The sequence below is a fragment of the Arvicanthis niloticus genome, chromosome 1 (genome assembly GCF_011762505.2).
Source record: "Arvicanthis niloticus isolate mArvNil1 chromosome 1, mArvNil1.pat.X, whole genome shotgun sequence".
Lineage (NCBI taxonomy): Eukaryota > Metazoa > Chordata > Mammalia > Rodentia > Muridae > Arvicanthis > Arvicanthis niloticus.
Window position 1 is genome coordinate 121,690,089 of NC_047658.1, and position 17,107 is coordinate 121,707,195.

Genomic DNA, 17,107 nt, shown 5'->3' on the forward strand with positions numbered 1-17,107 from the left:
ATGTCATTCACATGTCTCTTAATGCCTCAGAATACAAGAATAAAACATATAAGCAAATTTATAAACAATAAGCATATGAGTTTACAAATACTTAAAATTGTTTTCTACCACACCTGGAGTTTTTTCAATGCATAAATTTCTTGAGGCTTAATAATGGGTTTACTAAAATAGTTTTATTGTTATGTTATGCCTTCAAAACACATTCTGAATACTCATATTATCTCTGATGCTGTTGGTTGATAGTATCTCACTGCCAAACTGTTTGCAGGTAGAAATTAACATGTAGATTTACATTTGAACAAATTTTATAAAAATACAAAAATTTTAAAAAGTCAAGTCCTTATATGACTTGCATCTAAATAGACATTTGATTAGTAAAGTAAAATCATTGTCTATAAGATAAATGACCAATCTGACAGGTATTTGGTTGTTTTTTGTTGTTGTTGTTTCTTTTTTCACTCCAAAGAGAATGCCTCTGGACTCAGTGACTTGGGAGAACCACTCATTGTTCATGGAGTTTGTGTTCCTTGCCTATCCAAAACGTCCAGAGCTACGTATGCTCTGCTTCTTTGGAGTTAGCCTGGCTTATGGATTAATAATCTCTGGGAATATCCTCATTGTGGTCTCCATCCAGACTGAAGCTCGTCTACATACACCCATGTACTATTTCCTGGGCAGCCTATCAGGGATAGAACTATACTACACTGCAGTGGTGGTACCACACATTTTGGCCAACAACTTTCAATCTGAGAAGACCATTACTCTGATGAGCTGTGCCACTCAGATGGTGTTTCTCATTGGACTTGGTAGTGCTGATTGCTTCCTCCTGGCTATCATGGCCTATGACAGATATGTTGACATCTGTCATCCCTTGCAGTATCCTCTCATTATGACTGCAACACTTTGTGTTCACTTGGTTGTGGCTTCTGTTGTCATTGGCTTGTTTCTGTCCTTACAGCTTGTGGTCTTCATCTTCTGTCTGCCATTCTGTCAGGACAGAGGAATAGAGCACTTCTTTTGTAATGCTCCACCAGTCATGCATCTTGTGTGTGCCAAAAGTCATATTCATGAGCTTTCTGTGCTAGTGGCAGCCACACTAGCCATTGCTGTGCCTTTCTTTTTTATTGCCACCACCTATGCCTTGATAGTGGCTGCTGTACTCAAACTGCACTCAGCGGCTGGCCGTCACAGGGCCTTCAACACCTGTTCCTCCCACCTCACTGTTGTAATGTTGCAGTATGGCTGCTGTGCCTTCATGTACCTGCGCCCCATCTCCAGTTACCATCCCAAGCAAGATCAGTTCATCTCCTTGGTATACACACTGGGGACACCATTCCTCAATCCCCTCATCTACACTCTGAGGAACAGTGAGATGAAAGGGGCCATAGGGAAAGTTCTTACCAGAAAGTATCTCTCCTTGAAAATGATAGCATAGGGAAAAAAATCCAAATTTTAGTTCCAACCAAAGCACATCCCTGTGCCTCTGTAAAATAAAAGACATAAAGTACCTAAATGTTTATATATGTGATAATATTCCATAATATTCACTACTTTTAGACTAGTTGATTGATTTTATAAAAATATAAGCATGTACATGAGCAGAATTTAATGTTAAGTGTCAAGTAAATGTTATTACATATTAGGAAAATCTTAGTTTTTTCATAAGCTTTAGATAAAAAAAGATAACTAGACTGTCTGCAGTTCTTGGGAGCCATGTAATGTAAAGGCAAAAAAAACCATGTTTGACTTCATGCGATTACTATCATTAATACAACTAAAAAGTAAGGAGAGGTGTACTCTTAACAGAAACCAGTGAGAACCAGATGCAAAAGAGAATTTATTTCAAGAATGGTAGTTTTTATCAAAGGAAACATACTTTTCACCAATAAAGTCTAAAAAGAGACACTTTGTAGAAAAAGACTTTGAAGGCTATAACAAACAGAATGACTCAAGTTGTTTGTTATAGTATTATATGTAAAATAAAAGTACATGATTGGTTCGATTTTCTCCAATAAAGTATTTCTTGATTATTAGTTATTTTTGCATTAAGAATGTAAGTTAGCTTAGTCTTTAACTTAAAATGGTATGTATTATTGGTGTTATCATTAAGTGCTTTCAGTGTTCCTAAAATATCAAAAATGCAAATAGCCTATAATATTCATGTCTATAAACATACACATTTTAAAAAGTATTTTTAAAATTCAAAAGTATTTTTTATAATAATAGAAGAATTTCTCAGTAGAAAAATCCAGAGAGTTTGGCCAATATTTTCAGAAAACTACATATGCAAATAAAGTCCTACACAGTATAATTTTTTACAAGTAAGGAAGTTAATTTGGTGCCAGATCTAGGAAGCTGGTAAAGTGCTCAATTAGAGTCACTTTTGTACTTAGAATGGTTCCAAAGTGACTCCTCTTCCTCTCTCTTAATTGTGGAGCTCTGTATTCAACTTAAATAGGGAACTGGTACTAACAACAACTACATTTTGAGTATAATTTGCAGTTTGGAGCACTGAAATGTATTTCAGGACAAAACATCTGATTGAGTGAATGTTCCATATGACTTTGAAAAGAATATGCATCCTATAGATCACAAAGGATGTTCATAATTTTAAGTTAACTCATAGCATATGATTTGGATTTTTTCATTTCAGTGTTATCTTTCTTTAAACTTACTACCTTTCTAGCTCAGCCTCTAATGGAATAGAAATACAGACACAATACACTACTCCCTAGTAATTGTATGGCCATTATCTTCTATTTTTGTAATACTTATCTATGTACATTATCAATTATTACTTAATATTTTAAGCTGAAATGTCAATATTCTGACTCAAATTCTGATTGCCCTACATTTTTGAAAACTAAATGCTATTTAAATTTGTGGATAACAATATATTTTGTTTTATAAGCAGGTAAATCCCACATAATAATGAAAAACTCAAAACACACACACATACCAACTAAAATCCAAAAAAAGACAATATTTATCAGAAACTGTAATATAAAAACTAATAATAGAAAAAAGCAACATAAAACTAAAATGTCTACAGAAGTATTATTTAGTTTATTTTGTGTTGGACATTTATTACTAGACATGGGACCTCAGTTTAAGTATAGTAAATAGACCCTATAAAATCCATTGGAGAGAACTGATTTTTCTATAGCAACTGACGGTTTTAATGCAGAATTCTACCAGCTTTTCAAAAGAGAGCTAATTCCAGTACCCCTCAAATTATTCCCCCAAATAGAAACAGAAGGAACCCTGCCAAACTTATTCTATAAGGCCACAATCACCTTGATATCTAAACCACACAAAGAATCAACAAAGAAAGAGAATTTCAGACTGATTTCTCTTATGCACATTGTGCAAAAATACTCAATAAAATACTTGTAAACCTAATCCAAGAACATATCAAAGACATCATCCATTATGACCAAGTAGGTAATTGAATGTCAATTGGAGATAGTTTCTTGTTTATGGAAAAAGTCCACTTTTTCCTCTCAGTGTTCAGACTCGATGTACTTGAATATGTTAAAGGCTCCATGAATGCTACTGTAGTCTCTGTGCATCAGAAGATGGAAAAATCACCCATTTTCATAGTTTGATAGGATTATCATTGTAAAAATGGCCATCTTTCAAAAAACAATCTACATATTCAACGTCATTCATATCAAAATTCCAACACAATTCTTTACAGATCTTGAAAGACCAATTCTCAACGTCAAATGCAAAATCAAAACAAACAAAATAAAAACAAAATACAAACAAAACAGCCATAAGGATAGGTAAAATAATTTTGAACAAAAATAGAACTTTTGGAGGTATCCCCATTCCTGACCTCAAGCTAAACTATAAACAACAGTAAAAAAAAAAAAAAAAAAAAAAAAAAAAAAAAAAAGTACTACGTATCAGAATAGAAAGGTTGATCAATGGAATAGAATTGAAGACCCTGAAATAAACCTACCCATATAGGAACACTTGATTTTTGACAAAGCTGATGACCATGAACAGTGTAGATGTCAAATAAATATTAATAGACTTTATACTATGGCTCATTTTTACCTGTACAAACCCTTCAGAAGAATTGTGCTATTCTTTTTCCAAATTTAAGTATACAAGAACAGATAAAAATGATAACTATAAAACTATCTAAGGAAATAAAGCAGTATAATGCACAATCAGGACTAGAATCAGACATTGGCACCTATGCACACATATCCCATCACATTTTTGAGCCTGTCTGGGTCTTTGGGATACAGCAAGAAGTTTGTGGTCTTTTGAATGTCCAAAAGAAGGAAGAACACCAAGAGAGGAGGATGTGAGGGTTATGAGATTATAACTTACAGAGAATCAGGAACTTGGTGACAGTTACACATCATGGTGAAATCAGATTTATTCTGGGTGAAATGCAAAATTACAGCAGAGATTTGAACAGAAAGGTAAATTTGAAAGTTTTGTACCTTTAATAAACCACTCCTACAGCAGGAGAAAAACTTTTTTATTTCAGGAGAATGATTATTTGACTTTCTATTTTCACATTACCAGCAAGCAAGCATGTTCATGTGTGCTTAAAAGGTATAATAATAATAATAATAATAATAATAATAATAATAATAATAATAATAATAATAAATATGGACTTGATGTGAGGTAAATAGTAGCTCCAAAATATTTTTCATCTGTGTAAGTGAATGCTGAGGTTTTATTTAATTAAAAGTAAAAGGCTGTTGGGGAATTGAATTCAGTAGAGAAAGATAAATTGTATGCATTTTGTGAGGGTAGATGCATCAATTCTCCAAAACAAAATGAAGAAAATGCATTTACTGATTTGAATGTACTATCTTGGTTGTCTTTGGAATATTTAGATCAGGAGTGCATAAAAAAGTGATGGCTACAAACATTAATTCAGAAATAATCTGCTTCTTGTTAGTATTTAAATCTTACTCTTTTATAATTAATAAAATTTTACTATATCTTCAGGTCACATAATAACTCTCATAAACCTTTCTACAGTCATAGCTTTATGTGAGGTAAAGACCAGAGGATTTCTGGGCTGTAGATCATGAACACAGCCCCAGGTTCTCACATTCACAGCATCTTACATAAAATATTCCCTTCTAACTGTGCTACTCTCACCTCACTTTGATTTCCCTCCTTCTGGAAATTTTGTCTGCAGTACCTCATGTAATTTAAATTTACATTATTTGAAATGTCATTGGTTAGTTCTATGATTGTTTGTTGTTTCTTATGTGTCTTTTCCCCTAAAACAATGTAATCTCTATTTATAACCTCTGTCAATGATAGTAGACTCCGACCCTTGGGGGTAAAATGGCCCATAGCATAATTCAAGAAGTACTTGTGGCATACTGAAAGAAAGCTATGTGTTATTGATTATGCTTATGAGGCAGTATAACTACACATGTATAAAAATTAATAGCCTCAATAATAAAGTTCATGCATTTAAATATGAAAGAAGAGAAATATAAATAAAGTAACAAATAAAGACTGAGCTAAAAATTGGGAATCCTTAACAGTTTTAAAAACAAAAATAAATGGAATTTTAAAAGTTCTAGACAATATTAACTAAGACATTGGCCAAGGGAAATCACTTAGGAGTTAAGAGTCTTTGCTGTGCTACCATGAATTACTGTCTTGAAATCCCAAAATCCCTCATAAAATAACTGGACTGCTGAGCCTACAGTCATAGGTTTATGTGAGGTAAAGACCAGAGGATTTCTGGGCTACAGATTATGAATACAGCCCCAGGTTCCAAAGAAGAGAATGAGGTAGAGATTGATAAAACAGGACATCCAGTATACCCTGTGAGGTACTGAGGGACAGAGACAGAAAGAGAAAAGAGCAAAGGGGTAAGAGAGAACAGCTAGAAAAATAGCAGAAGGAAACTTGATTAGAAATGAAAATAAGTAGAATAAAGAAAATTAACCAAACATAAGAATGTCCATGAAAAAATCCTCCATAAACTCGGATTTTCAAGAAAACAATTCAGTGGATTGTAAACCTAACTGTCAAATGGAGTCCTGGTTGTCCAACACCTCCTATCACAGACAAGAAAGTCCACTTGTAAGATTTTTCTCATGAGTAACAATCACCAGATATTAGAATCATAGCTAAAAAATCTAGATCTTCAGATGTTGGGCTTGTATTAGGAGAGTGTACACAAGCTTCAATAGTTAAAGCTGGCTTGAGTATCTACATTAAGGAACTCTTGTGAGATATCCTATCTGGAATGGAACAACAGTATGTCCCTGTTGGGTATAAGGCAGGAATTAGGGATACCTGACTGGAATCTTAATGCAGTAACTTTTTATAGTTGGTCACACTGAAGAAATTCTCCTTCAACTTTGGCTTTCTCCAGTTAAATTGTATTTAAGGGGTCCCACTGGGGATTTACTTCCTTTTGAACTCATTAGTTTTTCAGAAATTCCATAGAGGACATTCAAAATATGACTAGGGAGGCAAGACTGGACTCAGTAATTATATCAGGATCTATTTTATAATGTTGAAAAAGACCTAGATTTTGTCAGGGCATAAATTTGAACTAATCCATAAAATTACGGTTTTTATGGCTATCCTTCTCACCTAATTCTATTCCAGCCACTAATATTAAAGGATATTTTCTTCTTTTGAGTGTCAGCATATAATCAAAAACACTACACATCATAGAAGACATCATACACTATCTTCTTGTTCCCTTTGTAAAAAGCTGACCAAAAGTCCCATGAACAGGCTTCTTCAGTCATCTGTGGTAGCAATATCTTGGCAGCAAAATTAATTTGGTGAGTTTTCTTACATGACAAATGGAATGAAACAAATTTGAAAATGCTGAGGGAGTATCTAAAAGATTTTATTTCCTTGATAATGCTGCTGCTGATTTTCTTTCCAATATAAATAAATATTAAATTTCCATAGTACTTTATAGTTGAAATGAATAACCATAAATATCAACATTAAATTGTAGATCACATGTGAGTTACTAAAGTATGTGTTTTTGTACTGACAGACATAGAAAAGGTAACTGTGATAAATGGTTGAATTGTCTAATTGGATAAATTTCACATATCTGATAAGGCCATTCTAAAGTGTGGGGTTTGTGGCTTTTCTGCATGTTATTGAAACAAGCAGGCCAACTGTTCTTTGTTCAAACTAAATATATCCAAATAATTTTTTATGTACAATTAAAGTGTTAAAATCAGGACTTAATAAAACCTTACATGAAAATGTGTACTATAAATTTCAGAGAAAAATGAGCATTTTTCAAGTTGATCATTATATATTTTATTTCTAAAGAAGAACAAAGTTTATATTATAAGAAAAAAGTTCACAATTAGTTCTTCAGGATCTTTAAATTCATATTTTACATGTTGTGTTCCTTTATGAAATTAAAGTTATCAGTCATTTCCTTTTATCCTCTCAAAGTCTTCAGTATGTTTGGTAAAATATATGCATTTTTAAGTGTTTCATTGCACAATACCAACTTGTACTATATAAAATATTTTTATAACATTTGCAAGTAGTTTAGATGTTTGGGAATACACCTATCTCACAAACTTGAATATCCCCAGCAGTTCTCATCCATCCGTTACAAAGACTTTGTAATCAGAAATTGTATTGCATTTGGTTTGTGTATTTATTTGAATATTAATACAATTCAATTTTTATATATTTATTTGTTTTTACATTTCTTAATTTTTAAGATATTTTTATAATGAGAAGCTTTTTGCAGAATATAAAACTTAATTGTTATTAAAACTGCTCAATGTGTTCATCCCTAAAGAATTTTGCATGCATTGTTTGCTAAAGTAAACAGCTTCTCTCCTTTGGTCATTGCTTAAATATATTTATGTACTTTGATATTTGAAAAAATGTGTTCTAATTTTTAAATTTTCTTTAATTTTAAAATATTTCAATACTTCCCAAAAGGATGAATTTTCTTGAATACAATTTGGAAAATAACTTCAAAATTATTATCCTATTGTCATGTTAAGATGTTGAGGCTTTGTCGTTGTGTTGAATTAGTAACAATTAATAATACACAATTCTTGAGTGTTCTAACACTATTGTTTAAGGGAAGTTGGGGATGGATTACAAGCATACAAGACACTGTAGGACTTAGCAATATTCAGATATACTAGAAGAGCAGATTATGAATTTTTTACTCAAGGACAGGATGTAACATTTGTACAAAGAGAATAAAAACATGTCTTGATCATACACACAAATTGAATGTGTGAATGTGTGTGTTGGTCAAGAAGTTCTCCACTGTATTCACTTCAGAGTTTTCATCATTGTGACTCTTATTTTTTCCAATGTATTCTGCTGCTTTGAGTAAACAGTCTTCTATGGCTTTGGTGTTTTCTGTCTTTTTACACTGAATAGATAAGCATAATGAAAAAAGTGATGTGAGCATTTTTTTTCATTTTACATAGTCTTGGGTGAATGTGTATGTGTGTATATGTGTGTGTGAGTGTAATTTGAGTGTGACTGTCTCTTTGAGAAAATAAAACCAATTTGAACTTATTTGTAACAGTGAAATAGTTACTGTTTTTGTTTTATTTGTAACATTTTCTAAAAAAAGATTGATCACATTTTGTTTTCAGTTCAGCTCACTATTACATTTTCAATCCCATAGTCTTTAGGATTTAGTAATTTGTGTCTTAAACCATGTACAATTATTCTGAGTTATATCATTGTTAGTTATTAATGAAATATCTTCTGAATCTTCTTTATTTATGATGAAGGTATTTGCATACTTTTATTTATCTTTCCTCCCTATAATTATATAAATTATGTTTCAAAACTTTGTGGCTATTTTTATAGATTATATTATTACATTAATAGTGTATGTATTTGTTATATGAATATACTTCATATTAAGTTTTTTTTAGGTCTTATATTTCTTTCTCCTTTTGATTTCTATAATTTCTGCATTAGCCAGTTAATTTTAATGCATATTTTATATGTGTTTATTCAAAACATATTATTTAATATCATAGTTACCTAGTCTGGAGTCACATATATTTTTAAACATAACTTATTTATATTTTCACTTTACATCCCAATGTCTGCCCTTCTCCTAGTTCCCCCACAGTTTTTCTACTCATCTCATAATCTCCTTCTCCTTTCAGAGGATGGAACCTTCAAACCTAGTATCCCCACCCCTGCCGTATAATGTCTCTGGCTCTTGGTCTTGCACTGAGGTCAGACAAGGCAACCAGCTAGAGGAACATATTCCACGGATAGGGGACATCTTTAGGGATAGCACTCACTCCACTTACTGAGGACCCACATGAAGACCAAGCTGCATATCTGCTATATATGTGGGGTGGGAGGGCTAGTTCCTGCCTGTGTCTGCCCTTTGGTTAGTGGCTCAGTCTCTGAGAGTCCCCAAGCATCCAGATTAGTTAATACTGTTGGTCTTCTTCTGGAGTTGTATCCTCATTGGGGCTGCAATCTTTCCTACAAATCTTCCACAAGAGTCCCCCAAGTTCCATCCATTTAGCAATGAGTCTCTTCATCCATTTGAATTAGCTGCTGTGTAGAGCTTTTCAGGGGACAGCCATGCTAGGCTCATCTCTGAAAAAGCATCAGAGTATCATTAGTAGTGTCAGGAATTACTGTTGCATGGGATGCATGTCAAGTCAGGCTGGTTATTGATTGACCATTTCTTCAGTCTCTTCTCCATCCCACGTTCCTGAATTTCTTCCAGACTTGACAAATTTGGGGATGAAAATTCTGTTGGTATGTGGGATTCTCTGATAGTATTTTTGGTGTCATTTATGTATACTATCATATCATCTGCAACTAGTGAATTATTACTTTCCAATTTCTATCCCCTTGATTTCATTTAGTTGTCTCATTGCTCTAACTAGAAATTCAAGTACTATATTGAATAGATAGGAAGAGAGTGAACAGCCTTGTCATGTTCTTGATTGTAGTAAAAGTGCTTTAAGTTTCTCACCATTTAATTTAATGTTGACCATTTGCTTGCTTTATATTGCTTTTATTATGTTTATATATGTGCCTTGTATTCACAACCTCTTTAAGCATTTTAACATGAAGGGATGTTAAATTTTTGACAAAGCCTTTTACATCACCTAATAAGATTTATGTGATTTTTTTTTCTTTTTTTTTTTCTTCATATGGCAGACTGCCTTCATGGATTTTTATATATTGAACTGTCCCTACATTACTCAGAAGAAGCCTAATTAATCATGGTGGGGGATGTTTTTGATGTGTTCCTGTATTTGACTTGCAAGTGTTTTGTTGAGCATTTTTGTATCAATGTTCATAATAGAAACTAGTCTGAAATCCTCTTTCTTTGTTGAGTCTTTGTGTGGTTTAGGTATCATGGTGAATGTGGCCTCATAGAAAGTTTGGCAGTCTTGTTTCTGTTTCTCGTTTGTAGAATATTTTGAGGAGTGTCTATAACAGATATTCTTTGAATATCTGCTAGAATTCTGCACTAAATCCATCTGTTGCTGGGTTTTTTGTTTGTTTGTTTGTTTGTTTTTTTGGTCAGGAGACTTTTAATGATTCCTATTTCCTTATGGGTTATGGGCTATTTAAATAGTTAACCTGATCTTCATTTAACTTTGGTAGGTAGTATCTTTCTAGAAAATCATCCATTTTTGTGTATTAATTATTGTGTGGCAGGTGAATTTTCTTCTCTGGTCCAGTCTAATTGGTATTCTATAATCTTCGTGTGTGTATATAGGCATCTCTTTATTTAAGGTAGAATTTTTTTCTTCTATTATTTTTTTGAAAATGTTTGCTGGTCCTTGGAGTTGGAATTCTTCTTCACCTTCTGTTCCTGTTACTGTTTGGATAGGTCTTTTCATGATGTTCTAGATTTATTTGGATGTTTTGTTCCAGGAATTTTTGGATTTAACATTTTCTTTTACTGATGTACCAATTTCTTCTATTCTATTTTCTACATCTTCATTCTCTGTTGGTGATGATTGTTTCTGTTGTTCTTGTTCTCTTTCCTAGATTTTCCATCTCCAGGATTCTCTAAGATTGTGTTTTCTTATTATGTTTATTTCTGTTTCAGATCTTGAACAGCTTTATTTGTTTCCTTCACCTGTTTGATTTTTTTTTTTGTATATTTTTAAGGGATGTACTTTTTTCTTATTTAAAGGCCTCTATCTCTTTGAGTTTTGAGTGTAATTGTCTGTATTTATTTAAGAGATTTATTCATCTCCTATTTAAAGGCCTCTATCATCTCTATAAGACTGGATTTAAGATCTCTCTCTCTCTCTCTTTCCTCTCTCTCTCTCTCTCTCTCTCTCTCTCTCTCTCTCTCTCTCTTTCTCTGTGTGTGTGTGTTTCTGTTGTTTTAGGATATCTAGGGCTTGGTGTAGTAGAATAGTTGGGCTGTGAAGGTATCGTATTGCCTTGGTTTTGCTGACTGTGTTCTTTCCAGGATCTTCAGTCCCTGGGTGTTCCTATTGTAGTACTCATTAGGAGAGGACCTATCCTTAAAGGTGCTGGTGTGGGAAGTCTCTGATATGTATTCTTGGGCTCTGTGGTTCTATATCAACAGATTTGATGAAGGTGGACTGAGTGGTAGTGGGGGAATGGGTTCCAGTGGGAACAGCAGGGTGATCAGGGCAACTGGGGGTGACCCAGAAGACTTAGAAAGAAGGAAAAGTATGTGCAAAAAGACAATCTAACCTGATTTTTTCCAGATCACCAGGTCTGTTGTGGGTGGGTAGAGAGGTGGCAGGACCTGAAGTTGTGTATTATAATTAAACATCAAGAAACCTAGACTCCATTGATGAGCTGGTTTAATTATATTTAATAAGATATATTTCCATATTTTTTGTAAATATGGGAGTCTTGCATTAAAGCACAAGTTTCTATGTCTCCAAATAGAATATTTTTAACTTTTTTCAAACTCCAAAATACCATCTATTTCTTTTTTAAAAACAATAAAACTGGAATCAAAACTGAAAATAATTAATCTACACCTACTTTGTAATTCACTATGCATACAAAGCTCTTTTTTATTAACTAATAACTTTCATATAAAATTCAATTCTGCTGCAGAAATTGTGGTTTCTTTTTATAATTTATATAGCAGATATCAGTATTCTAAACACAATTCTTTTTAGTTCCTTGTCATGCAAAATTTTGTCTGGGACCAAAACCTTTGTTTGATGGCTATAAATTTAGAAAAAAGCAAAGTTCAGTAAGGGAAAATATATGAAAAAGTGTATATCGTAAAAGACAGGCTTAAAGAGTTGGCATACTTTGATACAGAGTACAAAAAACATGATGTAAAGTGTCTTATGAAAATTAAACTTTGGCTATAATGTAGAACATGATGAATCTGTGAAACACTGTATTATATGGAACTGAAAAAAATAACTGAGAAAGACATGATGGGAAAGCAGATGCAATAAAGTACATATGTTATCATTACATACAGAAATTGAACATAATAAAGGTAACCTACAGTGACAATAGATAAGAGTACTGACAATTCTGAGATATGAAGAACAAAGGGATAGAAAGGGTGCCTGCATATTAATGTGTATTTTCATTTGGTAGTGACTGAATTTTATTGAAAAAATATGTAGGACCTACACTTACTGTCTATGTATTTTTCACATAAGAATGTATGTTAAAACTGTGAACACTGCATCTGTTCATCTAATTTTGAATGTGGTTTTAGGAAACATAAACAAAATGAGTTTGTTTTGGTTTTTATTTGAGTTTTGTTTTGTTTTTGATTTGTGTTTTGCATACACGGAAGATGTTACCACCTGTCAGCTGAATTAAACTGTAAAAATAAAAGATCAAAGGTATTTGACACATGTACAGGCTTTGGTCTTGGGTAGATAAGCAATTCCATCATTCATGGAGATTTCAAAGGAAAAAAATCAGATCGTTATTTTCGTGAATTCAATCAATGTTCTTCTTGCAGAAGATATGTTCACTGGGAAACTTGTCCTTAACCAATCTGGCACTCCTGAGTTTGTGTTCCGTGTCTTCACCAATGTCCCCGAATTCCAGGCTCTTCTTTTCACCCTTTTCCTCTTGCTCTATCTGATGATCATCTGTGGCAACACTGCCATCGTCTGGGTGGTGTGCACCCACAGTTCCTTGCGCACGCCCATGTATTTTTTCCTTAGCAGTCTGTCTCTCCTGGAAATCTGTTATACCACAGATGTGGTGCCCCTGATGCTTTCTAATATCTTTGGGGCCCAGAAGCCTATATCTCTGGCTGGCTGTGGGACACAAATGTTCTTCTTCCTCACACTAGGAGGTACTGATTGCTTTCTCTTGGCAATCATGGCCTATGACAGGTATGTGGCCATCTGTCATCCCCTGCACTACAGCCTCATCATGACCCAGAAGCTGTGTATCCAGATGGTGATGGGCTCTTTGAGCTTGGCACTATCTCTCCCTGCAGCTCACGGCCTTAATTTTCACCTTGCCCTTCTGTGGACATGACCTGGAAATCAACCACTTCCTCTGTGATGTGCCCCCAGTTCTACGACTAGCCTGTGCTGACATCCATGTGCACCAGGCAGTCCTCTATGTAGTGGGCATCCTGGTGCTGACAGTCCCATTCTTGCTTATCTTCATTTCCTATGTGTTCATTGTTTCTACCATCCTGCGCATGCGCTCTGAAGAGGGCCGTCAAAGGGCCTTTTCCACCTGCTCTTCCCACCTCACTGTGGTCTTGCTACAGTATGGTGGCTGTAGCTTGGTGTACCTGAGGCCCCGCTCAAGTAGCTCTGATGAGGAGGACCGCCAAATAGCCCTGGTCTACACATTCGTGACTCCATTACTCAACCCTCTGATTTATACCCTCAGGAACAAGGAAGTCAAAGATGCTCTGAGGAACTCCATCTTCTGTAAATCAGCATCTCACTGGAGTTAAAGACAAGGAACATATGTTGGTTTTGGGCAACTAAAAAGAATAAACAGAATTATATTCTTTAGCCTGTTAAATGTCACATTTCATTTTCATTTTAAGGTGCATGCCACTGGAATAGCTTTATTCATTTACTTAAAATAATTGAAAAACTTTAAAATTTGAAGTGAGGAAATAAATAAATAAAATAAAATAAAAATAAAATAAAGTGAGCAATAAATATTGTAATTACATAATTTCAAAAACAAAATGGAAAACAGTATCTGTGAAAATTGAACAAAATGCCTAATACTCTTGGAATGTATACCTCTGAATTTGTTTGTATAAAGAAAAGAAAAATAATAAATTATCTTACTTAAAAAGGTTTCTCAGTTTGCTCATATTTGCTTTGTTGTGAAACTCATATATCTGCTGCATTTGAGTACAGGCTGCTATCTGTTTATGTGCACTTTACTGAGGAGGCAGAAATACTCATTCTAGAAAAGGGATTTATTTACCTTATTTTTAAACTTTTTTTTTTGTTATTTGTGAATTTCACCTTGTTGGGAAAAAAAGGCTGAGGATCCCAGGGTTCCTCCCGCCATGCTGTGGGCAGTCTGTTGGGAATGCTCTGGGTTCCTCCAGCTGGAAGTTGGGCCCTGCTGCTCATTAACTAAAAGCCTCTCCCTGGCTCCTCATGGTTCCTCATGGAGGTGCGGCCCCAACACACGAGGAAGTCCTTGGGTTTCCAAAACCGGTTTATTCACCTGGCGAAAGGTAGATGGATCTGGATGCATACCCCCTAAAACCCAGGATCAACCTGAGTTAAAGGGGAGGGGAGAAGGGGGGAGGGGCTGGGGAGGAATATTTAATCGGCTCCACCTCTGGCCTTCAGGTACCTCATTAGTATGTAAATCCCTCTAGGGCCTGTTCCTCCACCTGTGTACCTGACCCAAGGGTGAAGGTGGAATAGAGATTAGACCTCATGTTAGGCCCAACACACCTCATGCTCCTAATCCCACTCATCTCCCTATTCTCTTGTATCCACTCTGCCCCTGCAACCTGCCTATTGGGACAAAAAAATAGTTGTGGAAGTTGTAGTATCATAGTGTATCACAGTGTGTGTGTGTGTGTGTGTGTGTGTGTGTGTGTGTGTGTGTGTGTTGTGTGTGTGTGTGTGTGTACCCTTTTGTCTACACTTCTTTGCTTGTAAATATTACTTGCAATGACTCATTGGTCTGCTATCAGGCCTCTGGCTTCTGTCACACTATCAGTATTGGAACCTTACTGGAGCTCTCACTGGATATCCTGTTGTTGTCCTGTTTAATGGAGATTGTAAAGCTTTGGATCTATAGTAATGGTTCCTTCTCATGCTCCAGCAGTTCATCAATAGGGTAAAGTGGATCAACTCAAAGCCATGGATCTGGGCCTGGGTAGTAGCTGAGCTGCTTAGTTTGCCAGTCTCCTATACCATACCACCAGGGTGCAAGCCAGCCCTTCTATGCTCATGCCATTGAGGGTAGCTCACACAAGCCAGCACAACCAGTGCCAGCTGTACTGTGAAAGGCCCACTCTCCTGAATATTGCTACTGTTGAGGGGTGGGGCCAGTTCTCCCATTATGCCAGGTGAAGGATGGGAGTCATTTCTACACAGTCCCCATATATCAAGATGGCCTTAGAAGGAAGACAAGATCAAGAAATTCTTCCTGGACTTTGATGGTAACAAACCCCATCTCCTGTAGGGCCATAAACTAAGACATGGCCCTCAGCAGCTGGACAGGCCAGGAACCTCACCTTGACCATAGGTGACATCACCTGTTCCTCACATCAGGTTGTTCCTCACTACCTTTAAGTGTCCAGTTCTGCTTCTTTTCATTGGGCATACATCCTTTTGCTACTCTTTCTCTTCCATTTTTCTACCACTTATTTTCTTGTCTTCATGGAGCCCAGAGAGTCCTCTTAGGAGTTGACTCAGGAGTGCTATACCCTGCCCATTCAGTGTAGCACTGGTAGGGGTTATATTTATCATGGTTAAGTATGGTATACTCACCAAAGCCTGCACTGTGCAGAATCTTTGGTCAATTCAGGCTCTGGGTATAGGTCATTTGTTACCATTTTAAAAAAGTATATCATATTTTTCTAAAATCAATCTCTTTTTCTTGTGTTTGTAGTTAAGATATAGTCAGCAATTGTGTGTTTAATGTATGGATTTCCTTAATGTCAGATATTTCCATGGGTGACTTTATCTTCTACTGGTAAGGAGACAGGAATTAGCTTCAGTTGGATAAGTCACCTAAGAAAAACTATGCTAGTGTACCAAGATATCCATCATAAAGCCTCTCTGCAGAAAATTATGGCATCAAAGTTTGCTCTTTCACCCTCCTTTCCACTTCCATTCTTTCTTAATGACTCCTGGACCTAGATGTTCTCAGCTACTCTTCCTCTCATTTCTGCCTGAAGCTAGTACTTGTTTATGCATCTACCTTCCAGTGTATAGACTAAGTCATTTAACACTCAAGTAAATATACATTTAAGTTGAAGTCACTAAAATATGTGGCTCACAGTAGATTCTCTCTGTTCTGTACCCTGCTATCCAGCTCAAAATGGTGTCATCTAAAAGGTATTCTTTCCCAGAACAACTATGTATGTATTCTATGTCTAGACCACAAAAGATGAAGAGAGTGAGATTCTCTGCCATTGTGTTTGGAGCTGGCTTCAGAAATTTGCACAAACTATTGCAGTATCATATAACTCTGTCTAATAAATGTCCAGAAAAATTTTTGCTTTTTGCATATGTAAATTATCAGTATATTAAAAAAAACTCCTCAAGCAAATAGCTTAGAAGCAAGAAATCCTATTTAATTTAACATTGGTATATTGAGAGACAGAAAGCTATATAAATAATTTAACCACATATATTACATAATGGAATGCTGTAGTCACATTATAAAATTCTACAAGGTAGAATGGATGAGTAACAGCATGTGAGTTAAGGAATTATCCTTGTAGATCATTTTAATGGGAGTTTCTATATTGTTCAAACATCCATCTTCAGCCTTCTGGTCTAGTATATCTGACAGACCATTTCTGTAGCATAAATTATGAAAGACTATTTAGCCTGTCTTGGCAAAGCTCAACAATTGATTTCCATGCCTGTGGTTATTTTTTCTAGACAGCATTTTGCCTGAAGTTGATGGATGGTCAGCTTTTTACCCAGGG

At 35.1% G+C, this 17,107-nt stretch overlaps 2 protein-coding genes across 2 annotated transcripts; both read left to right on the forward strand.

The window, feature by feature from the left end:
* Positions 1–470: 470 nt before the first annotated feature.
* LOC117724606 (olfactory receptor 10W1-like) lies at positions 471–2,016 on the forward strand. The gene has a single exon (XM_034524555.2). The coding sequence runs from the start codon at positions 512–514 to the stop codon at positions 1,433–1,435; it is 924 nt and encodes a 307-aa protein (XP_034380446.1). The 5' UTR covers positions 471–511; the 3' UTR covers positions 1,436–2,016.
* Positions 2,017–6,561: 4,545 nt separating this feature from the next.
* On the forward strand, positions 6,562–14,232 carry LOC117695302 (olfactory receptor 10Q1-like). The gene is given in 3 exon segments (XM_034486158.2): positions 6,562–6,800; positions 12,953–13,427; positions 13,429–14,232. Coding segments are annotated over 2 exon segments (957 nt in total). The 5' UTR covers positions 6,562–6,800; positions 12,953–12,957; the 3' UTR covers positions 13,916–14,232.
* Positions 14,233–17,107: the final 2,875 nt, after the last annotated feature.

Excerpts from the sequence above, each read along its gene's own strand:
- LOC117724606 (XM_034524555.2), top strand. The coding sequence starts at position 512 with ATGGAGTTTGTGTTCCTTGCCTATCCAAAACGTCCAGAGCTACGTATG.